This window comes from Pyrus communis, chromosome 2, assembly GCF_041283825.1.
Source record: "Pyrus communis isolate YQ-2024b chromosome 2, ASM4128382v1, whole genome shotgun sequence".
Classification (NCBI taxonomy): domain Eukaryota; kingdom Viridiplantae; phylum Streptophyta; class Magnoliopsida; order Rosales; family Rosaceae; genus Pyrus; species Pyrus communis.
The window spans coordinates 7,759,033-7,785,805 of record NC_142566.1 but is presented as its reverse complement, the minus strand read 5'-3'; the positions used below and the strand labels follow the sequence as shown (position 1 = coordinate 7,785,805).

Below are 26,773 nucleotides of genomic sequence, written 5' to 3'. Positions count from 1 at the left end.
ATCGCAATAGTTGAATACCACCTGACTCCAATATCAGGAATTAAACATTAAACCCATGACGAACCCTTCGCTCCAAGTTTTTTTATGCATTTATCAGATCTAAGATGGTTACGCCATGTCTGAAATGTCCTACGAGAGATAAGTTAGCAAAATCTTCCATGCCTTGCTCCTGTTCTTGGGCTAAAGGCTTCAATAATTGTGATGTAGTGCAGGAAGAGATTTTTCTTCCTAAACTAGATTGTGTGTCCATTTCTAGTGAATCTTAAATAAAAGTTCTTTGGAAACATGGCTGCTCGCATGTAGGTCAGAAACACTTTTTAAATCCTTTGCCAGACCTTGCAAGTCGGACCTGAGCATTTCTGGTCAGGCTATATTGGTTGGCTTACGCAAAGAATTTATACGTGTCGAAGCTCCGTTGGAATGAAATTTCTCTTGGGGATTGCCTAGTCTGGATGCCCCCCTCGAACCTACTGACATACTATGTCGCAGAACATACTTGGCTTAGTACGCTGATTTGGGATAAAAGTAGTCGTACTTAGGGTCAAAGTTCAGAGCCACCCTCGGATGATTTCCAGATCACCCTTTTGATTATTTCCTTGAATGGTGTAGAGCTCGGGTTTGAATGTTATAACCTATAACCTTGCTAGTTGCATAAATTTTTCAAAGGCCAAATGGTGCATTGCACTTCCAAGTCAAGGCGCCATGTGCCCATGCCTGCAGTCGGCCAATCGTTACCATGCTTATTAGGTTTAAGTTTCCCATGCTGCTAACCATTCAAGACAGATTGGGCTAATAGAGATTCCTCCCACAGTGTAACTTTGAACATTTTTAGACTTGCATTCGTGCGAAGTTTTTCAAGTTTGTGCCTGTTTGAACTTTATTGAACATAGAGCAATATTTGAGCAAACTATAAATCTCTGAATGTTATGTCAACGATCCAAACCATTCATTTTTGCATCCTATTAAAAGATGATATTTTGAAAACATAATTACCGGAAAAACCCTTATGGCGATCATCGATCAAACCGTAGAAGAAAACCACAAATCAATGGTTATTATTAGTCACTGCCCACTCTGCATTATGGGTATAAGTTTTCAAATTCCATCATTCATGACTTGTAACCCTCGTCACTATGACCGTTTTTAATATTTTTCTCAATTTTTCCCTGCTATAAATTAATTAATAATTTTTTTTAATGTTTTGGCCCTTTTAAGAGAAAACACTATTATGGATGTTTCGATCCTTTGATAAAGCCATTTTTCAGTATCAACCAGATCATATCGTACAAGATGTTATCCCAAGTGTCTCCGTGATTTTTTCATATTTTTCACAATCAGCAATTTTTTATTACTAATTTTCAATTACAAAATCATGTTATTACACATTTAAATTCACGTGGCAAACGTGCGAATAGCCACGTCAAAAATATTAGGCGGCATTACAGTAGAGGGAGATCATGTGTGAGGATGCATGTTAAAAGGTGGGGGCAAATCTGAGCCACCCACGTGGTCAATTGGTGGTTGGCAAAGGAAAGGGGTGCCTTTTAGTAGAAGGTAGGGCTTCTTAACAAATAGCCAATGATAGACAGCCACGTGTCCAAACCAGTGGTTTTTAGTTGGGTTTTCGTTTTTTTTTCCTTCTTTTTATTTATGGTTTAGGGTTTTCCAATCATAATGTTCCATAAGCCGTCATAAAAAACACTAGCATTGGGAACACACGTGGTGGGAACAATTGCCATGATTGTCACCCATTTACATGAAGACCTTTCGTGTTCTTCGAGATGTCACTATAACCCTATATTTATTGGTGGTTTACATTTGTCCCTCTTCACATAACCACACTTGCTTGAACTTCGTTGAAAACCCAACCTGCAAACTGTAAGTTACTCTTTCGCGGTTTTAATGGCTCAAAACTTGCCTGTTTCTGCAACTTCTTCCTATCCTCGAAGATCATTCTCGATGCCCAAACTTCCTTAGTGAGCAAACCCATTCCCACTTCCTAATCAGGGGAACCTCTAGATGTCGTCCAAACTGACTACTATGTATTCACAATGGAAAGGGGTGTCACTAGACTTGACACCAACATCATCGCCACCACGAATGTCAAGCATATGAAGCGAATGGTGTTGATAATGAATGTGTTTAGGAAAGCCGAGAGCGTCAAGGTCATACACAAGGAACTCACTGTGTCATTTGGTGAAGGTGCTAAAACACCTTCTTTGTAGACCATTTCGACCAAAAAAGGGAGTACAAATCTGGTACAACTAAAGAGAATTAGGGGAAAAGGGAAGCGCATAAGGAGTGGGGTGAGAGTAGCAGCCTCATTTTCTTTCTAGTCCCATCTAATACCAAGCTTTCGACCTAGATTAATTACGAGGCCTTAGTGAGGCCAGCAGTTGAGCTGAGTCCGGTTTAATGCCATTCAAGTTAATCTTTGGCATACCAAACATGTGACTACTAGTCCTAGCTAATCTAGTCCCACCTAAGCCGGTGCAACAAACAGGCCCTAAAAGCGTCAAACTAACAACTTGGTTGAGACTTGAGATTTGAGGTGTGGTACTCAGAATCTGGAACCCAAGTCCCATGACCCAAATCCAAACTCGAAACCCAGACACATTACCCAAGATTTTGGAGCTTAATTAAAAAAATATAATGCTAGGGAGATCAAAATTTTAAACCAAATTTGCAAACCAAATGATATATTGCTAATAAAAAAACAAGTACGTTAATCGACACTTTAACAATGATCTAATCATCTACCACCACATTATTTTGTTTAAAATTTTTGGTCTTCTGAACACTATTTTAAAATAAATAAATAAAGAAAATTTGATGAAATAAAAAATTAAAGAAAATGAAGAAGGAAAAAAAAAAAATACACAGAATAGAGCATTTTGCTCACCAGCTCGTGTACCTCTCCCCTCATCTCTCCCTCCCTCCCCCAAACCCTAGCTCTGCCTTCCTTTCTCCCTCCTCCCCTGGCTCTCTGCGTCTCTAATCTTTCATCTCTCCCCGATCCTCAGAACCTCCAAAACACCTACACCGCCTAACTCCACCTCAAAAATCTAGGGTTTATTCGAACGCTCCACCACGCCATGGAAGACCACCAGAGGGCTTGACACCCCCCCTCTCCCTTCTCTCTCGCTCCTAATCCAAGAGCCAAAATTCACCCGAGGGGGTTCGAAATTAGACCATGTATAGGGAACGTGGCGGTGGAGGCGTTGGCGGGTCATCGAAAACAGAGATTGTTGGTGGGTCGCTGGACCGCAAGCGCATCAACGATGCGCTGGAACGCAGGCGCATCAATGATGCGCTGGACAAGCACCTAGTGAATTCCTCCACTTCCACATCGAGAGCTTTGGCTAACAGTAAAGACAAAGAGAAGCTCTCTGTGCCCTCCACTTCCGCTGGTAAATCTCAACTCGATCACCGTGCTGCTGCCGCCGCGGCCGCCTCGCTCACCGAGAACAAATGCTCTGATGGTTGGTCTTGTTTTTGCTCTCTCGGTGTTTTTCGGATTTTTTTTTTTTGTCATAATTTGTTGGTATATGAATAATTGGTAACTCGTTTTCTTGGTTGTTTAGAAGTGAATTTGTTAGATTTTGGTTTGATGGTTTTTGTTTTCGTATTTTATGGGGAGTGGATAGATAGTAATGTGTTTTAGGACTATAAGGTAATTAGCAGCAACTTTCTTATATGATCTGGGCTTGCTCCATATGTAATGGTTTTGACGTTTTGACGTGCTAGTTTTGAATTTCATTGTCTTTTATGTGTGATTACGGATTAGTCGCCGAGAATATATGGAATGTGGGTCTAATGTTATTGTACGCTGAGTTTATGTTTGTAAAGGGGCCCTGATTATATATGCTACTTTTAGTTATTTTTGCAATGACTAAGATTTTGAAGGTTCACACATTTATTGCTCGTTCGGAGTAGAGTGATACCTTGAATGGAAAGATTCTTAGCTGTTCCAAGTCTTAAAAGTTTTCAATTTAATTCTTGTCCAAATTCTAGTATCATAGTTGTGGACTTTGACATCTTTTTAGTGTTGTTCACTTTTTCTATTGAATAAGCATGAAAGTTGTAGAAAAGGACTAAAAATATACTGGGTAGGCACTTGCATTGGGAAATGCCATGTCATTTTTACATGGTTAGTTTGATTTAATTGCAGAGGAATCTGAAACAGACAGTGAAGAATCAGATGTCAGTGGTTCTGATGGAGATGACACATCTTGGATTTCATGGTTCTGCAATTTGCGAGGAAATGAATTTTTTTGTGAAGTGGATGATGAATATATCCAAGATGATTTTAATCTCTGTGGTTTGAGCGGTCAAGTTCCATATTATGATTATGCACTTGATCTGATTTTGGATGTTGAATCTTCTCATGGTAAGAATTTGTCTATGCTAATGGGGTTTTTACTATGATGTGTGTGAGTGCGCGTGTATAAATATTCTTGTTTACATCTCTTAAAAGTAAAGTTAATAACAATTGCATACTATTGGATTGTTAAATTTAGGTCACTATCTTTTAATAAATTTTCCTTGGAGTGAAAGTCTATAAGGCCTCATTTAGGAAGTGCTTTTAAATGACTGAAAGCACTTTTAGATAAAATGTTTTTGCGTTCCAAAAGCACTTGAAGTGCGTTCTGCAAGAAGCACAAGTTACGTGCTTCTTGTGGGAAGCACTTCAAGTGTTTTCCAGGATTAACTTGCATTTTTACTGAGGATTGGTTCCAAAAACATTACGTTCAGTCGTTTAAAAGAACTTCGAATCGAGCCCTTAGTGTTTTTGGATATTAATCCATGCTTTGTGCACAAGCATTACTTGGCTGTTGGCACTTTTTGAAATGCTTAAATTTAGGTTTTTTTTTTTTTTTTTTTTTTTTTTTTTTTTGTTTTTTTTTTCAATTACTCAACCAATATGTATAAGAAATATGGATAGTACGCTTGAATTATATAAACTGGTTTTGAGACGGACCAGGTAATGTGTTACATAAGGTAGTTTGTATATGTAGTTTAGTTTAGTTTATTACAAAGTTACTTGAAAATATATTCCATGAAAAGAAATTGGCGGAGTTCTAGGTTATATGAGTAAAATAGTCTAGTGGATTATAGATGGATATGAAACTTATGAAGCAGTTGGCAATAAAGATGATTTGCGACACCCTATTGGGTCTTCAATTGGTAGTCATGGCCTTGTGTGAGATTTGAGTGAAGGAGCCTTGATATGTTTAGTTGGTTACTGGTAGTGGACATCTTACTGCATATTGGGTGACACCATTTAACTATGCCTGCGCGGACACCGGCTGCCCATTAACATTGATATTTTCTTGATTTGGTTTTGCATATAGCATTAGAGTGAGGAACAAATATTCGTAAATTAGCTTACGGTGTGGGTTTTGAGACTAAAGTTTTTATGGGTGTGAAATTTGAATACTTAATTTTGAAATACCAATGTGGGAGTCTGAGTTCAAAAGTCAAAGCATGCAATTCCTAGATAAAACTGGCTTAGAACTCTAAATAACCCATAAAAAGGATTATATTGGGTTTGAAACTTGGATAGCAGTTAGTAATGTATGATGAAATAAAGTATACCCATGAGTTAATGTACTTCTATCCTCTCTATGTCCATCTGTCTTAACCTCTGTCTCTCTCTGTCTATCTTCACTGGCTGTGCTCCTTTTACCTTTTTGTCATTGAGGCACCTAATAAATGGGGACCTCTGTACAGGTGACATGTTCACTGAAGAGCAGAATGAGTTGGTTGAATCAGCAGCGGAGATGCTATACGGTCTTATACATGTTCGATACATACTGACTAGCAAGGGAATGTCTGCAATGGTAAGATTCTGACTATTGTGAGTTTTATATTTTGGTTTCTTATTGGATCTTTATTTGTCAGAATATTGATCTTAAAAGTTCTACAGTTGGAGAAATACAAGAACTATGACTTTGGAAGATGCCCAAGAGTTTACTGCTGTGGACAACCCTGCCTTCCAGTTGGTCAATCGGACATTCCTCGTTCAAGCACTGTAAAAATATACTGCCCCAAATGCGAAGATATATATTACCCTCGATCGAAGTACCAAGGCAGTATCCTTAAATGCTTAAATTTTGCGTATGCACTAAAGTTCTTTTCATACTTCTCTCTTTTCAGTTTTAGCTTTTCAATTGTTAGATGAGTTATTATTAATTTTGACGAAAGAAACTCTACCCTTTTTGAACTTTTGTTGCTCAAGTTCAGTGTTCTCTTGTAAATCTCATTTGACAGTCTAATATTATTCTCGGGGTCGTCTACATTTTTAGCAGTTTCATTCTGGTCTTGTGGTTCGGCTTAGTGCAACTGCTTGAAAAATTAACTTTAACCGATCAACAATACGTCTTCCATTTGAGGACACTTGAATGTCTGTTGGTGGTTATAAATGAGCTATAGTAAACCATTAGTAGGGTCCTATGTACTTCCTGCGACTGATATTATCAGATTTGCATAACTCTGGTTATGAAATCACTTCATTTGTTCTTATCCAGTCTTTTTTTCTCTCTCTCTCTCTCTACAGATGCACGGTTATTATTTTACCATCTTATAGTGTTGTTTGGCTTTCTGATTTTATATCTTGATGCCCTTAACACTTTGAAGATATTGATGGAGCATATTTTGGAACGACATTTCCGCACTTGTTCTTGATGACGTATGGGCACCTTAAGCCACAAAAGGCGTCACAGAGTTACGTGCCAAGAGTTTTTGGTTTCAAGCTCCACAAGCCGTAACCACAGTGCAATGGGCAAAACCTGTGATGAGATTTACTATTAACCAGCTTCAGTTCTTATCGTGCTTCATGCCTCCATTGGTAAAAGGAACGTCTGTGACAAGTGAGGTAAGATGCAGTAGCTCAGAAAGTACTACAAGTGATGTACCATCTATTAGCAGAGCAAAGTGGCAAACCTTTCTTTGAATTTAATCATGAGATTAACGGAGCACTTGTAAGATTATTTAATTTTGTTTACTGAGATTTATGTGATTTGCATTTGCGGCTCGTGTTTATCATTCCTTTTACTGTGATTAATCATGCTCCGGTCTTATGCTACTTGTTCCTGTTTATATATATAATGTGCTACTGTCATGCTTGATGGATGTAATGCCAAGAATCGCACTTAGACACAAGTTTTCCATTTTGTTCATGCAAGGTGTTGTAAGGCTCCTGTAGTTTGGATGTTTTTACAAGTATAATGATGAGTTTGGTTTCTCTAGGTTTTTGGTTTTTACATTTTTGGTGTTTGTAATATTATTTTCGACGGGGTCTCCGCAGTGGTGTTTTGTTTATAATCAAAGACAAATTGAAAATTGTCACTCTGTTAGACGGAAGTGCCATGTAAGGCATGCGTGGAAATTGGCAGGTAAAACAATCATTTTACCGTTGATGCATCGTTCCACGCGTGCCCTACGTGAAATTTATGTTTTATAGATACTGAACTTTTCAGTTCTCCTTAACGTAAACGAAACCCACCCGCAGATGCTTGACTGGAAAAATGAAGCTTAAGACATTCCCAAGCGGATGCGAACTTTCCTCTGAATTTATCTTAAGACATGCTTCCAATTAGTATATCAAAACTTGTTAGTTTGAAAGTGTAGTTTCAATATCTAATGAAATTCATATAACTTCTTTTTAGACTCAACTTACTTAGGCCTCTCATTTACGCGAGCAGTCTTGAGAATCGATGGCTTGGTGAGCCTCCACTCCCACCCCAGGCATCCGAACCATTCTTTGTGAGCAAAGAAATTGTGCTTGCTGGGTTCATTGACACCCAAAACGAGCCATTCCAAAGGGTTCTTACATAAGGAGATGTGCTTGTTTTCCCAAGGGGTTTGCTTCTTTTTTATCTGACGGCTGGGGACGATTCACCACTGTTTTCTCAGTTTTCAACAGCTAGAATCCAGGGATGGTGGGAATTTCTGATGCCATGTATCAATATGACTTGGATATGATTGACAGGATGACCAAGGGGTTTCTCACTCATCATATTGGAAATCCCACTCTTAACAAGCAGTGATTCAGAAAGTTAAATCCTGTTATTTGAACATAAATGGCTTTGAGTGTATGATCTAGAAGTTAAATGCATAGGAGTGTTTGAACTGTGACATTTAGTCTCACGAGTTTGTGGTGTGAGATTTAAAATTATCATATTCTAAGCTATTCTAATTTATGAGGACGGATTCGAACTTCGGAAACGACACACTGTCTTGACCTACAACCCCAATTCATGTCTTCAAAAGTGATTATAAAGAAACTTAATTAAGGAAGTGAAACGACAAACTAACAAAGTCTTAAATAAAATAAAATAAAAGTAAAAAAGACATAAAAAATGCTTACAAGGGAAGGAACCTGTTGGACTTTATAGAAATCCTCTCCACCTTCATTAAACTTATCAAAGAACTGCGTGATGGGATTTGTTGGTAGAATAAACATCCATGATGGTAGGGTTTGATTATTGGGTAAAAATTTATTGATAATTTTAATTTTATTGTTATTTTCATCATGTACTTGATAGTAATTATGTAATAAGGTAAAAAAGACAATTCACATTTAAAGTTTAAGTTTGATATATAGTAATCGTAGGGATTGAAATAAAATTTCTCTTATTTTTTCTATGGTTTAACCTTTTGGAACAATCTAACTCGGTGACTATATTGAAATGGCCAAAAAATGTGGTGTGAATATTATACAAGTATTCAACTTTGGTTCCCTCTCAGTCTCAACGTGAGAAGAATATAATATCAGATATGGTTGCATTTGACAACCAAAATTCTTTTTACTTTATTTTTTCTTTAAAAAAAAAAATAAAAACATTCTTACTACTTGATGTGCTAATTAAATGGGATTGCAAACAACTTGCTTTTACAACAAAGTTTGTTTTGGTTACGTTGGTTAGAGCTGTGTGTTTCTTCATTTGCTTATAAAATTTAAAATTTTCTTCTCGTAGTTTAAATTAATTTAGCACAGACTATTCCTCGGTAGTGTAATGCAATCCCATCTAAGTATAATATCCTACGTTTTACAGGATATATGATTATGCTAAGGTTACAATGATTAATACAGATTGTTTTTACTATCATATGGTTGGTGGTTACGTTGTGAACGTTAATTACACTGTTATTGTACGTTAATTTACATTGTTAGTGTAAGTTAATAACTTACACTATCAGTGTAATATAATGTACTTGCAGTTAATCGTTCTAATGTTTTTTTTTTTATTAAAAGGTACGGTAGACTAACCCTTCTAATAAACAGAAAATTTTCTCTATTTTTATGTTCCATCCAATTAAGAAAATAAAAAGTTTGTCCACAACCAAATAATTTGGCATTCAAACAGCGGAAATAGATTATTGTTGATTTTGTTGTTATGATAGATCATTGTACTTGCAGTTAATTGTATTGGTTTCTTGTCTGAGGCAAATTCCAATGATTGGACAAGTTCAACCCATTAATTTCGACCCTCGTTCTCCAAATTTGGAAAGAAAAAGGGTACTGGTTGGTATGACCCAGAAACATAATACATGTGTACATTTTTAAGTTGTGTTTGTGGCTCATGTGAATAACATTTGGTTATTCCTATATATACATGCACACACACACTAATTAGTTGACCAGTGGCTCCGTTTTCGGATTAATGTAGTTTTTGTTCGAGTGTTGTAGTCGTGCTTTTGCAATAGTTGTATGTGGTCGTGCTTTTGCAATAGTTGCATGTGGTCTTTGCTTGTGATCGATCAGTTTTGTGGTCTATCTATCAACGTAACTTTATGTGGTATCGCTCTTTTGTGATGACATTATGTTATCTCAATAATGACCAATGTGTGTGCCGATATAGATCTGTTGCGTCTACCGTTTGTGACGGAATCTGTACTAGTGCCGATTTGTACAGTTGTGCTCGTGGTTGTCATATAGGAGTTTTACTTATTTGTGTTTGCAAATTCACTCCAGATCACTATGAACAATGTTCCCAATTAACACCTTTGTATTAATGAGTGAAATACTATGTCCTTTCTTGTCAAAGAAAAACTATATCTTTAAAAGCTCCGAGATCGTATCTGTAAATTTTCTATATTTGGTTGCTTTCCTTGTCATCTCATGGCAAATTATGGAACAATGTACCCAGTTACTAAATTCATTATTCAATTAAGAGAACCCTAACCCTAAGCAATCACAAGAGTCGTACATAGCCAAAGGGTCTGAAAGAACAAATGAATATTTTTTTTTATAGAACGAAATACTGACAATCAGGTGTATAAAGAATAAATTAGTATCGAACTCGTCATTTATAATTTTAAAACTAAAAATCTCTTGCAAATAAAAACAAATATCACTGATCCATACAAAGAAAAGAGTACCAAAAAATAGTTTTCACTTTACACCCATGACTCTTCATTAATGATGAAATATTTTGGACCAAAGCTTGAGTCTTTTATAATTGAGCAAAAAGCTACTTCAATCATTTTGAGATTTCATCATTCTTTTTCCATATTTGAGCAAAGGATTCAAAAATACAAAAGAAAAACAACTTGTGGCGATTGGCCTATGGCCAAGTTGTAGTTCATACAATTGTATATTTAATAAATAAATAAAAATAACTGCACAAATATGTTAAAGTGCCACCCTATGTGTCTGTGTTGTGGCTTATGTGAACAACATTTGGTTATTTCTTTATACAATGATAAGCCGATCAGTGGTTCTGTTCTAGGATTAATGTAATTTTTGTTGTCTTGCTTGGCGGGTGTTGTGGTCGTGCTTTTGGGATTGTTGTATGTGGTTTTTGTTTGTGAGCGAGGAGTTATGTGGTCTCGTCTATCAATGATAACTCTATGTGGTCTCACTTTTCTGTGAGGATTTTCTATCATCTCAACGATGACTGAGTATGTGCCGATATAGGTCTATTATGTCTACTATTTGTGACGGAATCTATATTGGTTCTGATTGTACTGGTGGTTGTCATATAAGGGTATTATACTCACACTAGTACAAAAACATGTTTGCGCGACGAAAACTTGCACGACGCAGCTAAATGCGTCACGCAAAGTATGTTTACGTGACGTTAAACACAAAACGTCGCGCAAATGGCCTTTGCGCGACGAAGATTGGCGTCGCGCAAAGTGCAGTCGCGCAAAGGCCATTTGCGCGACGTTTTGTGCGTCCCGCAAGATTTTGGCGCTAAAGCAAGTAAGCTTTACCGCTTTTTCTGTTGACTTTGCGTGACGCAGGGCTACGTGAGTCGCGCAAAACAGCTTTGCGCGACGCACGTGCACTTACGTCATGCAAAACATCTTTGCGTGACGTATGTGGTGTCACGCAAATTTTTTCCTTTACTTAATTAGTTTGGGTGGTAGAAACTGCAAACTAATTGCAGCAGCTACCTCTCCCTCCCCCATCTCTGTTCTAAACGTTCTCCAATTCTCTCCGTTCCTTAATCTATTTGTATCCGGTAAGCAATTTGATTTTGTGTATGCAACTTTGAATTGAGAATTCAAACTAAAACTACTAAACTTGTTTTGTACAGGATTTTTGTATACAATTATCATTGAAGAACGAATTTGAAGGTATTTTTTTCATATTGCATATGGGATTTTTGTATATGTACCTTTGCTTACTTGCTATGCCCTTTTTTGGTAATGGTGGAGTTTTGTGAGATTGAATTTTGAAGTAATCTTTATTAATTTTACCTATTAAAAGGAGTGAGATTGTAGATATATTGTTGAAGACTTGTTTGGGCTTCATTTGAATACTTTATCAAGGTTAACTTATATATTTACATAGAAGAAATTGTAAGAAATGTTGGTTTCCCCTTGAAATTTCCTTAATTTGTGCTATACGGTTGAATTGAGGGTAAATGCAATGTGTTGCAACTAAGAATTATATAGAAAACCTACAAAAGCCATGATCTTCAAAGCTAATCTTATCATCACTATTAAATTCTCAATGCTAAGACAATAGGTTTTAGTTCAATAATGAGCGGGTTGATTTTTGTGAGCATATGCCATACTTATGTAGATAAACAATGGCTATGATTCTCTTATTAAATCCTTGTAGAAACTCAATATCATCTTCCAATTTTAATACAAGTAAGTAATTTAGGATTCATTTTTAGTCTCAATCCTTTGTAAACTTGAAGACAACCAAAACATCTTTCAATAAGATTTTTTAAAACCAATATGTAGCCAAAATACGCTTACACTTGTGTTCATATTCTAACAGTACATTTATCTCACCACCAAAATTACTCGAGTGTAACTAACTAGAATATGTATATTCGATGATATAATTAGTATAGACAAATAAAATATAAGGCCATCAACATTATAGTTTACAAGGATTAATATTTTGTATCTATTTTATTTAGTTTCACTAATTATTGTGATTTCATTTATTTGTATGCACATATTTTTGTACATCAATTACAAAATTGTTTTGTGTTGTACGAAGTTAATACAACTTAACTTCGTACACTTTTTTTTTCAAGAAAAGCTTAGTTTCCCGTTTGAGAGTTAGTTGGATTTGTGCATGGATGTAAAAGCATGCTTGCGGTCCAATTAATTATTGAATTGTCCCATTTTTTGGACAGTTTGGGAATGCATAGTTGTGTGTTGTAGTTTGCGGTTCATAGATTAGGTCTCGATAGTGGAAATTTTGGTAACATTTTCTAATGTTCTTCGAGTACACAGTGGATATTATATATCTACTGCGTGCACTTGAAGAATTGTAAGGAGATGCTGTCGAAATTTGCCCATGTCGAAACTTAATCCATTGGAATCGTAAATTACGGCACATAACTGTGTATTTTTGAATGGGATAGGCCCTTACCGGAGGAATAAGGTGAGAAGACAATAGTTGAAGTTGTTGTACTTTTATTGGGATTGCAGGCAAAATGGACAAATAGTGGATACAGAATCATAATAGATGTGATATCGAGTACTTGGATGGAATAAATGATTTCATTGAATTCGCAACTAGACACAACCGAGGTTCAACTCATATTCGATGTCCCTGTAGGAAGTGTAACAACTCAATGAGGGAAACATTCGAAAATGTTCGATTTCATTTAGTAAGAAATGGGATGATGGAGACCTATACTACCTGGTATCATCATGGAGAACGATTAGACCAAGCTTCGTCTTCATACATGACACAAGTGGAGACTGTTGAATGTAATGTGGATCCTAATGAACAAGTTATGGATATTCTAAATGATGTTTATCCATATGCTACAACCAACACCAATCAGGAAGGGGGAGATGACGGTCGTCCAACCATGGATAGTGAGGCATTCAAAAACTATGAAAAACTATTGAAAAATGCCAAGCAAGAATTATATCCGGGGTGTGAAAACTTTTCGATGCTCACAGCAATTGTGGAGTTGATGCATGGCAAGATCAAGTTTCGTTTGTCAAACAAGTGTTTCGATTACTTTTTAGGAGTTATCAAGAGGATGCTTCCAAAGGACAATTGTTTACCTTAAGATCATAAAAGTGCCCAAAAAGTGTTGAAGGGTCTTGGATTGGGGTATGAAAAAATTCATGCATGTGTAAATAATTGTATATTGTTCTATAAGGAGAACACACAGTTGGATAAATGCCCTGTATGCAATGAGCCAAGGTTTAAAATGACATCACAAAATAGAAAGACCAAGATTCCACAAAAAGTAATGCGTTATCTTCCATTGAAGCCTAGGTTGCAACGATTGTACATGTCGATGCACACCTCTACCGATATGAGATGGCATAAAGAAGGAAGAGTAAATGACGATGTTATGAGGCATCCTGCAGATGGAGAAGCATGGAAAGAATTCGATCGAATGTACCCTGATTTTGCAGCTGACCCGCGAAACGTCAGATTGGGACTTGCCACCGACGGATTTAATCCGTTTGGGGTTCTAAACCAAATCTACAGCACTTGGCCAGTCGTCGTGTTTCCTTATAATCTGCCGCCTTGGAAATGCATGAAAAAAGAATACATGATGTTGACTCTATTAATTACTGAAGATCCAGGAAAGTCCATTGATGTTTATTTGCGGCCGTTGGTAGATGAGCTAAAAGATTTATGGGAAAACGGTGTTCGTACATATGATAAGTATACTGGGCAAATGTTCACCATGAGAGCAGCAGTGATGTGGACAGTAAACGATTTTCCCGCGTATGCAATGGTTTCTGGGTGGATGACTAAGGGTTATTTGGCATGTCCAATATGCAAGGAAAACGTAACATCGTCTTGGCATGCAAGAAAAGTTTGTTATCTTGGTCATCGTAGATGGCTCCCTTGGGACAACGAGTGGCGTCAGAACGATAAAGCCTTCCACGGCACAAAAGAGACTCGACCAAGACCAAGAGAATGGTCTGGAGATGAGATTGTGGATCAATTAAACCGTTTGGAATTTGGTCATTTTGGCAAAGGGGTCAGTAAGCCCAGACCAACTACACATCTGAACTGGACACACAAGAGTATGTTATTTGAGCTCCCATACTGGTCAAAGTTAAAATTGAGACACAACCTTGATGTTATGCATATTGAGAAAAATGTGTTTGATACTTTGGTCGGGACAATTCTAGACATTGAAGGAAAAACGAAAGACACGGTCGAAGCTCGCCTTGATTTGGAACGAATGGGCATTAGGCCATCCTTGTGGATGAAGAACGTTGGTGGTACATTGAAGAAAGGCCATCCTTTTTTTACAGTTAATCCGAATGGGAAGAAAGAGTTTTTCAACTTTATTTCTTCTGTAAAGTTTCCAGATGGGTATGCTTCCAATATCTCGCGTTGTGTGAACGTGAGAGGGTGTAAATTTTCAAACATGAAGAGTCATGATTGTCATGTGATACTCCAACGCCTTCTACTGGTTGGTATTCGACACTTATTGCCTCTTGATGTGGTGAAACCAATCGTGTTGTTGTCTAGATTTTTTTCACAATTGACTGCAAGGTGTTTGCAGAAGTCGGATGTTAAACAATTGCAGGACAACATTGTGAACGTCTTATGCAAGTTCGAACAGATATTTCCTCCAGCTTTCTGTACAATTATGATTCACGTGATGATTCACTTGCCAGATGAGGCATTGCTTGCTGGACCAGTCAATTGTCGATGGATGTATCCAATAGAAAGGTACTTAATTAAGCGTATATATATATATATATATATAACAGATTAATGATCAACGAACGCTTTGAATAATTTGTAGCATACCTTTTATTTGTGTAGATATCTTGGTGAGTTGAAAAAGTGTGTCCGAAATAGGGCAAAGCCCGAAGGATCACTTGTGGAGGCATGGGTCGCATATGAGTCACTTACTTTTTGTTCAATGTATCTTCAAGATGTTGAGACAGCTTTCAATCGTCCTCAGCGCAATAATGACGGTGGTGTCAGAAAAGAGAAACTATCTGTTTTTGCCCAAATTGCGTGACCATTCGGCGAGCCTGTAAAACGCGAATCGTTTACCAAAAAAGACATGCAGGTAGCGCATTGATTCATACTCAACAATTGTGATGAGGTTTTGCCATACCTTGAAGAGCATGAACGGTTGATGAAGCGGGAACATCCTTCACATTTATATGCCAAGAAGCACCGTGAATTGTTTCCTTCGTGGTTTCACGAACATGTAAGTTGTATGTGTTTTGAATTCAGCATATTTTCCAACTTGTTCATGCCCGTCTTCAAATTTGATTACACTAACAAGTTAACTTTTTGTATATGTTATATTAGATGAACAAATTGAAGGAATTGAATTCACCATCTTACGATGAAGAATTATATAACTTGGCAAGAGGACCGCTTCACGTTGAATTGTTCTCAGGTTGTCATGTCAACGGGATCAAGTTCTTGGGGCAACACGTGATGACAAGTCGTCTACTCAAAATAGTGGTGTCTGATGCGAGTTTTTATACGCACACAAATTAAACCCTCTTTTTGACAATTGTAGTAATGATGTAAGTAGGGATCGTTCTGGACGGGGATTAGGAGGGATTGCAAATCACTTGGAAACTGACTCAAAAGCGTAAAATAAAGTTTAAAACACTAAACTAAACTCAAAGAATGCAAAACTAAACAAATGTAAAATACTAAAACAAATCAAATGACTAAGACTTAACAAAATATGGGGGGGGGGGGGGGAGTTTGATTTGACGAAAATTGAAATAACAAAACAAGTTAATAAACTAAGCAGATTGTAAAACGAATTTGGATTTAATGAATGGAATGAAGGCTAGCTAAGGGGTTCTTCTCCACACATGTTACACTTGCATACAAGATTGATTCTCAGTTGGTCTTTCGATAAATTATGAAACTCAACACTCCGGGTTAATTAGGTCCGCTTAAATTAACCGTCAAGTTCTCCTTAAGTTAATGAATTGGATGGGTTTGCGCAACGCAATTCACAACATTCTCCAAAAGTCCTTTACGTGAACAGCACAATAAATATACAATCAAAGATCATTAAGCATCATGAAAACTATAAGTGTTGACGAGGCCTTCGTTACTATGAAAAGCATGAAACTAGTGCCAAGAATTCATTTAATGCGATTGTTTATAAGCAACCTCCACAACTTGTGAATATAAGTTCATAACGATTAGGTGAAACTCACTTATATTCTAGCGTCATATTCATGCATGAAAATTAAGCGTGCACTCTCAATAAACATACATAAATAAGTTATCAATCAAACGGTTAAACAAATTGAATCCACAACTTATGAAATTCCAACCAAAGGTAATCAATTCATATTGCAAGCATAAACATATATTTCGAATCACCCCCTAGCTAAAGGGGGATTAGTGCCTCATACGTTCAAAACAAAGAGAATTGAATTTAAACATTGAAATCAAAGAAACACCTAAACATTCCAACAACTCAAACTTGAATTGTATGAACGTTTAGGCCCTTTTCTCTTCCATTCCTCATTCGTACAAAACAAAGAGAATTGAATTTAAACATTGAAATCAAAGAAACACCTAAACATTCCAACAACTCAAACTTGAATTGTATGAACGTTTAGGCCCTCTTCTCTTCCTCTTTGTTGTGGCACAAGGTCTAAGGAAATGTTTAGGGCTTTAGGTGTATGTGGAATGGAGTGGGGAATGGTTGAAGTAGCTGCAATGGAGGAGAAGAAATGGTGCAGAAATGGAAGGGGATTTGCACGGCAAGGGGAAGTGTTTGTGTTGTGTGTTGTGTTGTGGTGAATGGAATGAATTGTATGAATGCATTGCATGGTTTTATAGGGAGAGAATAGATGGGAGAACATGTGAATGGCAGCTAGGAATGATTAAAGAAGGGAATGCATGTTGAATGACAACTAGATTGGTTGGTGGAAAGCTGAAAATGCAAATGGGAATGCTGGAAATGCAAGGGTGGCCACGGCATGGGTGTGTTTGTGTGTTGTGGCTGATTTGTTTGTTGGTTAAAGATGCATGTGGATGAATTATACAATGGGAAAGTATGTGATTGACAACTAGGATGAATGGTGGCTGCAATGATGAAGTGTGATGGCTGAAAATGGCAAGGGAAGTGCACGGCGTGGATGGAGGATTTTGTGGAAATGCAAGGTAGGGTGAATGATGATGAATGTATGTGGATTAAAGTAGAAAATGGAAGTGAATAAATCATAATAGGGCTGCAAGGTTAAAGGGCTAGGGTTTAAGTACATAGAATGGGCCTAAAATAGGTTGGTTTGCATGGCATAGAATGTGTTTGTGTGCATGTGGCTGAAATTGATGGGTTATGCATGGGTTAGGCCTTTTGTTTTATGTCCTAAGGTGCATACAAGGCCTTCAATTTCATCCAACATTTTGGCTCCAAGCATAAGCTATCCATCCTTAGCCCAATAATGCTCCAAAGGGCCCAAAATGCACTTCTTTGCTCCTTTAGCCCTTAGAACCTGAAAACACGAAACTAATTTAAAAGACTTAAAGAACTAAGAAATAACAACGTAAATGTACGAGAACAAGCCATTTAAGTCGCATGAATATGCTCCTATCAGTGTCCACGTCCCGGGTGCGGGCGACAGTGAAGACATTGATTTTTATGGTAAACTAACTAGTGTAGTACAATTGCTTTACAAAGACAGGTGTCAAGTGATACTGTTTAAGTGTCTTTGGTTTGATACAAACCCACATAACCGAACGAGTGTTAAGCGAGACCATGGTTTACTATCAGTAAACACTACCAAACGTTGGTACGATGAAGACCCATACATTTTGGCAACTATGGCGAAACAAATATTCTTTCTAGACGACCCTAAAGCCGGCAATGGTTGGAAAGTTGTTCAGAAGATTGATCGAAGAGGGCTATATGATATTCCGGAACTAAATCAAGATGACAACGACGACAACATCGCTGACCAACAGTTATCATCTTTGATACAAATTGGTGAAGAAACACTCCGAGATACTAATGTTGTCCAAGAACTGTTTGAAGTAGCTGGAGTTCCCGAATTCGAAATACCAATAGAGTCAATTTCAATTGACCTTGGTGATCTGTCACGATACAATGCACCGGAAGAGGCAAATGAAGATGAGGATGAATGGAAATCCGAAAATGATAGTAGTGAGGATAGCGAGAGTTATTATTGTAGTTCAGATGAGGATTAATATAAACTTGTAAAGGAAAAACCAGGAGATTGAGGAGAGGCAAAGTCAAACTAAAAAAAGGCACGGGAAGAATCTGATCGTGATCGTTTGAAGGTATTCTCCATTTTTACTTCGATTTGTTTCATGCAGTTTTGATAGGCAACTTATCTAAAAGTTAAGCTATATAAATAAAATACAATGCTAGTATTCATGCTTATTCGGTTTTGAAGCTGCATTTTGTTTTAGCATGTAATCATTTGCTTTTATCATGAATTGACCTGTTCATTTTGGATTCACTTCATTTGGATCAGGTGTATATGTCCACATAGGCTAAATTATTCAGAGTTCTATGTATTTACTTATGTTTGTTCACAAATGGTTACTTTTAAAGATATTTGTCCTGGAAACTGATTGGCATTCGGTTACTTACAGGTTAAAAAGGCCTTAAAGGGGGTGAAAGTGGGAGCTCAGCACAACCTGTATACCGAACAGAGTGGGAAATCCTCCCTGATTTTATACTGCATAAGGAGCAGTCGGGAGGTTCCCAATTCTGTTGAAGATGTTCGATCAGTCTCTAGCAGTAGTAATTAGTAGGTTGTATCAATCAATCTACACGTAAGAAAAAATTGTAGGAAAAAAAAAAAAACAAAAAAAAAGGAAAAAGGGGGAAAAAAAAGACTAATAAGTCTTAATTGTGTTCGGGTGGAGGTCTCATTTGAGAAATTGTAAACATATGATCTCTGCATATGCTATTGTGAAAAGAAAAAAAAAAGAGAGTAAATACATTTGGAGGAAGAAGAAGAAAGAAGAAAGAATTTCTTGCTTATTTACGATTGTGCATTTACTTGCTTATTTACAAGTTCACGCTGCATTTTGGATACAAAATTGGATATAATAACCAAAATTGGATACAAAATTTTTACTATGAATACATCCAGAATTGCTCGATGTTTAGAAATTCATCCAGAATTTTGGATCTTGACAATGTTTTCGCCATGCTTTCATGCAACCTCATTCAATATTCCTTCAACACCTTATTTACACTTTAAAACCTACATCTATGGATGGTTTATCTCGTTCGCACCTTTAAGAATAATATTTTGCAACGTTTACTTATTTGAAACAAGAGAAATTTAGAATCTGGGAATGAAAATGAAAAGAACAAATGAATATGCAAACAACGAGCCTTCGAATTGGTTAAAATTCCTGATCCACGTGTTAGTAACTAACAAGCTAAATTTTTTCAATTCCATGTGTTAGTAAACAAATAGATTGGCAAGTCGAGAATTGTATTTTTGAACTTTAATCTTTTAAGACGATTAAAATTTAATAAAAATCTGGTGTCAGATTGTATATTGATTTTAGTCTCTTAATGTGTATTGAATTCAAACTCATATTATATTTTTGTTTTATAGATATCTTATTTAATGTCATTGCATTAAATTTTAAATTTATTATTATACGCATTTTAATTCATTAATTTTATTTAACTTCCTCTAATTAGTGTACCTAAACGTCCATATCATAATATATTTCACTAAATTAGTGTATTGAAATATCCGTATCTAAATATATTGTATTGAACTAGTGTACTGAAATATATTGGTAAACGTCCATATCATAATATATTTCACTAAATTAGTGTACAGAAATATCCGTACCTAAACGTCCATCAAAATGGTAGATTTACTAACACTTAGAGTTTATTAATACTTTCATTAAGTATAACATAAGATTTTGTGGTATCCACTTGTGTAAATACTTTAAATTGACGATCGAATTAGTTCATTGTATTCATATAGGGTCAAGGAGTGTAGCTGTAAAAAATCATCAAAATCGGAGTTAAAACTACCGTTAAATCGTTATTTTTCATTTATAACCGTCGAAAAGTTTTGTCGCGTTACTTGATCTCTAAATGTTTTTTTTTTTCCTATTTTTGGCGTATGCGATCTCAAAGCATATACAAACAAGTTTGACGGTTGGATCATTGAAACTAGTTTCATACAATGTGTTTCCCATCAAAATGGTAGATTTACTAACACTTAGAGTTTATTAATACTTTCATTAAGTATAACATAAGATTTTGTGGTATCCACTTGTGTAAATACTTTAAATTGACGATCGAATTAGTTCATTGTATTCATATAGGGTCAAGGAGTGTAGCTGTAAAAAATCATCAAAATCGGAGTTAAAACTACCATTAAATCGTTATTTTTCATTTATAACCGTCGAAAAGTTTTGTCGCGTTACTTGATCTCTAAATGTTTTTTTTTTCCTATTTTTGGCGTATGCGATCTCGAAGCATATACAAACAAGTTTGACGGTTGGATCGTTGAAACTAGTTTCGTACAATGTGTTTCCCATCAAAATGGTAGATTTACTAACACTTAGAGTTTATTAATACTTTCATTAAGTATAACATAAGATTTTGTGGTATCCACTTGTGTAAATACTTTAAATTGACGATCGAATTAGTTCATTGTATTCATATAGGGTCAAGGAGTGTAGCTGTAAAAAATCATCAAAATCGGAGTTAAAACTACCGTTAAATCGTTATTTTTCATTTATAACCGTCGAAAAGTTTTGTCTCGTTACTTGATCTCTAAATGTTTTTTTTTCCTATTTTTGGCGTATGCGATCTCGAAGCATATACAAACAAGTTTGACGGTTGGATCGTTGAAACTAATTTCGTACAATGTGTTTCCCATCAAGTGCAATGGTATATGTATTTACTAAGTAGATTTTAATTTATTTATTTTGTACTTATAACACTTAAGAAATTGAATGATATATATGTAAAAAAAATTATTATGGGTTTTTTTTAGAATAATATATTATTGTGGGGTTTATGTGAAATAAAAATTGAACTTGAAAGGAGTAAAGTCACATTTTTGGTAATTTTTTTAATACTTTAAAAAAAAATAAAAAAACCTTGCGCGACGCTTTAATCGTCGCGCAAAACCACTTTGCGTGACGTCAAATTGTATACCTACGTCACGCGAATTGATAATTTTGGCGGTCCATAGCGAAAAATAGGCCTTTTTTTTCAATTTTTCCAAGTTTTGCAACCATATATCCTATCCTCTTTTCCTCTCGGTTTTTCTTTCCGTATACCTCTTTTCCTCAAATTGCAGACCTCTTTTCCTCTTCCTCTTGCTTAAATTGCAGACTTTCCTCTCGCTCAAATTGCAAATCAAATTGCAGGAAAAGACTTTCCTCTTTTCCTCTTGCTCAAGTCCTGCGTCTCCTCTATCTTTTCCCTCTTGCTCATCTCTCCTCTTCGCAACCTTGATCCCCAAATCTTTAACCCAGACTTGTCTTCCCTCTCTCTTTCCCATAGACTTCTCTCTTCCTTCTTGTTCTAAACGACGGGTAGCCACACGAATCTCGAAGCCGACGGGAATCAAGTCCCAAAATCAAGGTAAGGGTTTGTGATTTGCGATGGGTTTTTGTTATTTAAAGATTAGGGTGAAATTGCAGTTCATTATAGGGTTTCACTACGATTAGGGTTTGTGATTTTGCTGCACGCGCACTCGATTGTTGATGGGTTAGGATTGAATCTGTATGTTGGGTCGATTGTTGTTGACTTTTACTTCAAGCTTTCCCGGGTTGAGTTAGCACAGAAGGTGTTTGATGGATTGCCCGAGAAGGACATGGTTTTGTGGAATACGATGATATCTGGGTTGGTGAGGAATTGTTATTACGCTGATTCGATACGGGTTTTTGGAGATATGGTTGTGGGTGGGATGGGTTTTGATTTGACGACGTTAGCAACCGTGCTTCCTGCAGTGGCAGAGTTGCAGGAGTTGAAAGCAGGGATGTGTGAAATTACAGTTCATTGTAGGGATTAGGGATTAGGATGAAATTGCAGTTCATTGTTATTTAGGGATTAGGGTGAGCTTGTCTTCCAAAATTTCTTTACATTAAGCAGGGTTTCACTTGAATGGAGATTTTAAGGAAAGGATATATATTGATCCTTCTGAGAGTTGAATTCGTAATGCTTCTTAAATGTGGGCTGTCAGCCTGTTAGGCATAGTTTATAGACATTTTACTGCATCGAGATTCTACTTCCAAAATGCATATGAACCACTGGCTCAGAGTTGTTTCGTTTTGTGATTGAAAAACAAATTTATTTAAGGGGGGAACGACTTGTCCCCATTTACCACCACCCGCACACCCCTGTTCAGTCCCCTGCCCTATTGAATTGAATTTGTGCTCAAATGTTTATTGTTATTTGAATCGAATTATGAATCGAATTTTTTAGTAATGATTATTGTTATTTGAATCATTGTTGTTATTTGACATCATAGGAAAAAAAGAAGATTTAAAAGTGGAAATTTGGTGTTTTTAATTTGTTTTTCCTGTGCTTTCTGGATGAATAAACACGAGCTTCATGTTTTTAATTTGTGTTTGTAGTGAATTCTGGATGAATAAACACGGGCTTCGTGTCTTTTTCATACATAAACAATTTATTTGTAATGAATTTCTACAGGACCAGAATGTGAACTAATTGGGATTATTGGTCAATCTACATTCTACAGAGACTGGTGAAGTTTACACTTGGGGTTGGAAAGAGTGTGTTCCCTCTGGGAATCTTATCGGTGACCTGGGTATGGTGGAACATCTCTAAAAGGATACTACAGGGAATCAAAGTTCATTACCAGCTGAACAAGGTATTTCTGTAACCTGGGTATATTTGGAAAAACATGCACGGAGGCCTTTTCGATTGTACTAGATCAATGTGATTAAGACCTTATTGTCTTATACAGCCATTGTATAGCCATTTAGCACAATTTCAATTATTTTGAATCATAATTTGTGATTGTATAGCCATTGAGCATTTGGGTTTAAGATGATTTGAGAAAACCAATTGCATTTAGAAGCGAACTTGTCATTAGTCGGAAAAAATTGAGTTATTGTGATGTGTGAAGTAGAATTGACTAACTTTAGATATGTGAAGTAGAATTGACTAACTTTAGATAATTGGCATTTTAATTTCTAAGTTGTGATATGTGAAGTAGAATTGACTAACTTTAGAATTGACTATTGACTAACTTTAGATAATTGGCATTTTAATTTCTAAGTTGACTAAGTTGTGATATGTGATATGTGATGTGTGATATGTGAAGTTTTTAGAATTGACTAACTTTAGATAATTGACTAACTTTAGAATTGACTAAGTTGTGATGTGTGATATGTGAAGTAGAATTGACTAACTTTAGATAATTGGCATTTTAATTTTTAAGTTGTGATATGTGAAGTAGAATTGACTAACTTTAGAATTGACTATTGACTAACTTTAGATAATTGGCATTTTAATTTCTAAGTTGACTAAGTTGTGATATGTGATATGTGATGTGTGATATGTGAAGTTTTTAGAATTGACTAACTTTAGAATTGACTAACTTTAGAATTGACTAACTTTATAATTGACTAACTTTAGAATTGACTAACTTTAGAATTGACTAAGTTGTGATGTGTGATATGTGAAGTAGAATTGACTAACTTTAGATAATTGGCATTTTAATTTCTAAGTTGTGATATAGAATTGACTAACTTTAGAATTGAATAACTTTAGATAATTGGCATTTTAATTTCTAAGTTGACTAAGTTGTGATATGTGATATGTGATGTGTGATATGTGAAGTTTTTAGAATTGACTAACTTTAGATAATTGACTAACTTTAGAATTGACTAAGTTGTGATGTGTGATATGTGAAGTAGAATTGACTAACTTTAGATAATTGGCATTTTAATTTCTAAGTTGACTAAGTTGTGATATGTGATATGTGATGTGTGATATGTGAAGTTTTTAGAATTGACTAACTTTAGATAATTGACTAACTTTAGAATTGACTAAGTTGTGATGTGTGATATGTGAAGTAGAATTGACTAACTTTAGATAATTGGCATTTTAATTTCTAAGTTGTAGCAGTGTAGTGTGTGTTTCAGTTTCGGCATGTGAAACTTTTCGTTCCATTGTTATGACATTGGTTTAATTAGACCTTTGCACAATTTCTTTTTGTTACGTATTTCTCATCAAGAACTTGGTGGTTGAACCTTGAAATCCTATATTCCATTAAGCAAATATTATAAAAGCTGAAAAGGTATTCTTTCAGCATTTTGTGTGGCATGCTTTTAAGCCTTTTACCTTCTTTTTAGCGAGAAAAGCTTTATGCTTTCGCCTTTTTTTTTCTATTCTTTTGTTAAATTTCTTACTGATAAGTTTGTCTTTCAAATGATGTTGAGTTGAATGCTTTCTTCAAAAAGTGTATAGATGTCGCAGTTGATCACTCGTCGTAGGAGTGTGACCAATGCGCCTCCCGCATTATCAGCATTTACTGCTCCATCCGTGAGTGCTCCATTGATTGGGAAGCCTACACCCCATACTGAGGCTACTGCTACGGCATCCCAGGTGCCTGTATCATCGACGTCATCAGTGTCGGTTCAGTCGCTCAGTGCACGGCGGCCTCACCAGCACCGCTGCGATTTGGAGCCTTCTGTTCACACTTCCTCATCATCCAGAGTTAAGGATGGGGGCTCCCAGCCAGGTAGTTTTTTTTTCCTAATTATCACTACGTTGTATTTTTTTTTCATTTTAAAACTATTATTTTTATGATTGTGAAAATTTGTTGCGGGTTGTGAATTACTGTTATTTTACTTTTTTAAGGTTTTGGGAAATGATATACTATTAGGGGAGGTTTTGCAAAATTTTCTATACAAATTTAAGCTTAGGATTTTCACCATTTAAGTTTTTTTGGATAGCTAAAAAAAAAAACCAGGGGGCCTAATCGAATGCTGAAGACAGCACAGAATGTACGTCTGTCTGCCTCCTTGATCAAGATTGCATATGACTCGCGACATCGTGGAACAGCTACCTCACAGCAACATAGCATCGTCGCTACTAGCTGTGGTTGTGTTATTCGGAATTGTTGTCCTATGCAGTGGGAGACTTGGGCAGAAATTCCTCAGGAGACGAAGATACTGGTGCGAGACAAGTTGTCGGTTAGTATATTAATTTTTGGCCTTTTATCATTTTTTTAATTATGTTTACAAATATTATAAACCAAAGTATATTATCTTAATATTATTAAATTTCTTACTATTATTTTGTTGTTTTATTTGTAGGTCAATTTTGATTTTAAGGACATATCCCCTGAGGTCATCACCTACTTAGACGAGACCTTCGCAAATCGGTACAAAAATTGGAAGAGCGATCTTCATGCGCATTTTAAGAAATTTAATGATCCAGAGGTTGCTCGCCTAGAGGGTTGCCCATCCGAGTTGGAGGACCGGCCAGAGGATTGGGAATGGCTCTGCAACCATTTTACGGACCCAAAATTTGTGGTATGTACTTAATATTTTAATAATAATTCATTAAATTTTTAGTTATTTTTTTAAGCTTTTTAAAATAATTTCTTTCAAATAGTCGCACTAACATGTATATTGTGTGTTTAATAGAAGAAATCTGTTGCTGGCAAGATAGCTCGGGAGTCTAAGGCACTTCTCCACCATTCCGGTTCGAAGCCTTTTTCGTATAGGCTTGAGACACGACGTCAGGTAAAAGTATATTAATTTTGAAATTTTATACAATTTATTTTTTATAATTGATTAATAAAATTTTCCTAATGGTTTTTTTTTTTTAGGAGGGTTCTAAGTTCCCAGAGATCGACGTGTTCAAGGACGTTTACGTTCGACCTGGCAATGAGATCGCTGAGCAGCTTCATGTAAGTAGATGTAATTGTTATTATTCTTATATTTATGAATCGTTCAAATATTATTTATATTTTGTTATTAACCATTATACGTTTTTTCTTTATTATTACAGGCTACTATGGTGGAAAAGGGCGATGCTGTTCTCCAAGAAGCAACATCGCAACTTCCCTCGGAAACCCCGATGGAGGACGTCACTTTACCCGAGGATGTAGGTTTTCAGATCATGACTGAGGTCCTGGATCAAAAGTACGGTCGTCGTCATGGCAAGGTTGTTCGGGGTATGGGGAAGGCGCGGGTTCGTGAGACGAGTGCCTCTTCTTCCAAATCGACCACAGGAGAGGTCAACGCCCTGAAGGAGGAAGTGACAACCCTAAAAGGTCAGCTTGCAGCCCAGGACGAGCAGATAAAGGCCCAAAGTGAGCAGATGAGGGCCTAGAGCGAGCATATAAAGGCAGAGAA

At 36.3% G+C, this 26,773-nt stretch overlaps 3 protein-coding genes and 1 long non-coding RNA gene across 4 annotated transcripts; all 4 read left to right on the top strand.

Moving 5' to 3' along the window:
* The first annotated feature begins 2,844 nt into the window (after window positions 1-2,844).
* LOC148698472 (putative casein kinase II subunit beta-4) lies at window positions 2,845-7,250 on the top strand. The gene is made up of 5 exons (XM_088683727.1): window positions 2,845-3,482; window positions 4,172-4,390; window positions 5,734-5,843; window positions 5,930-6,095; window positions 6,640-7,250. The coding sequence occupies exons 1-5, from the start codon at window positions 3,194-3,196 to the stop codon at window positions 6,768-6,770; spliced, it is 915 nt and encodes a 304-aa protein (XP_088539853.1). The 5' UTR covers window positions 2,845-3,193; the 3' UTR covers window positions 6,771-7,250.
* Window positions 7,251-13,691: 6,441 nt separating this feature from the next.
* LOC148698471 (uncharacterized) lies at window positions 13,692-15,440 on the top strand. Its single transcript, XM_088678191.1, has 4 exons — window positions 13,692-14,484; window positions 14,593-14,779; window positions 14,939-15,142; window positions 15,239-15,440. Exons 1-4 carry the CDS (start codon window positions 13,692-13,694, stop codon window positions 15,438-15,440), a joined length of 1,386 nt encoding a protein of 461 aa, XP_088534317.1.
* A 6,221-nt stretch (window positions 15,441-21,661) lies between these two features.
* On the top strand, window positions 21,662-24,884 carry LOC148698470 (uncharacterized). The gene is made up of 3 exons (XR_015955468.1): window positions 21,662-22,019; window positions 23,140-23,271; window positions 24,869-24,884. It is a non-coding gene; the product is annotated as an uncharacterized LOC148698470 (long non-coding RNA).
* Window positions 24,885-25,222: 338 nt separating this feature from the next.
* Window positions 25,223-26,773, top strand: LOC148698469 (uncharacterized). The gene is made up of 5 exons (XM_088683721.1): window positions 25,223-25,603; window positions 25,727-25,945; window positions 26,060-26,158; window positions 26,245-26,325; window positions 26,427-26,773. Exons 1-5 carry the CDS (start codon window positions 25,394-25,396, stop codon window positions 26,748-26,750), a joined length of 933 nt encoding a protein of 310 aa, XP_088539847.1. The 5' UTR covers window positions 25,223-25,393; the 3' UTR covers window positions 26,751-26,773.

Bases quoted from the DNA above. Each gene is read 5' to 3' on its own strand.
- LOC148698472 (XM_088683727.1), top strand. From the start codon at position 3,194: ATGTATAGGGAACGTGGCGGTGGAGGCGTTGGCGGGTCATCGAAAACA. The intron at 4,391-5,733 runs GTAAGAATTTGT...ACCTCTGTACAG, and splicing joins GGATGTTGAATCTTCTCATG to GTGACATGTTCACTGAAGAG. The intron at 5,844-5,929 runs GTAAGATTCTGA...AAAGTTCTACAG, and splicing joins GCAAGGGAATGTCTGCAATG to TTGGAGAAATACAAGAACTA.
- LOC148698471 (XM_088678191.1), top strand. From the start codon at position 13,692: ATGCGTTATCTTCCATTGAAGCCTAGGTTGCAACGATTGTACATGTCG. The intron at 14,780-14,938 runs GTATGCTTCCAA...GTTGTTGTCTAG, and splicing joins TCTGTAAAGTTTCCAGATGG to ATTTTTTTCACAATTGACTG. The intron at 15,143-15,238 runs GTACTTAATTAA...TTATTTGTGTAG, and splicing joins TGGATGTATCCAATAGAAAG to ATATCTTGGTGAGTTGAAAA.
- LOC148698469 (XM_088683721.1), top strand. From the start codon at position 25,394: ATGCTGAAGACAGCACAGAATGTACGTCTGTCTGCCTCCTTGATCAAG. The intron at 25,946-26,059 runs GTATGTACTTAA...TGTGTTTAATAG, and splicing joins TTACGGACCCAAAATTTGTG to AAGAAATCTGTTGCTGGCAA. The intron at 26,326-26,426 runs GTAAGTAGATGT...TTATTATTACAG, and splicing joins AGATCGCTGAGCAGCTTCAT to GCTACTATGGTGGAAAAGGG.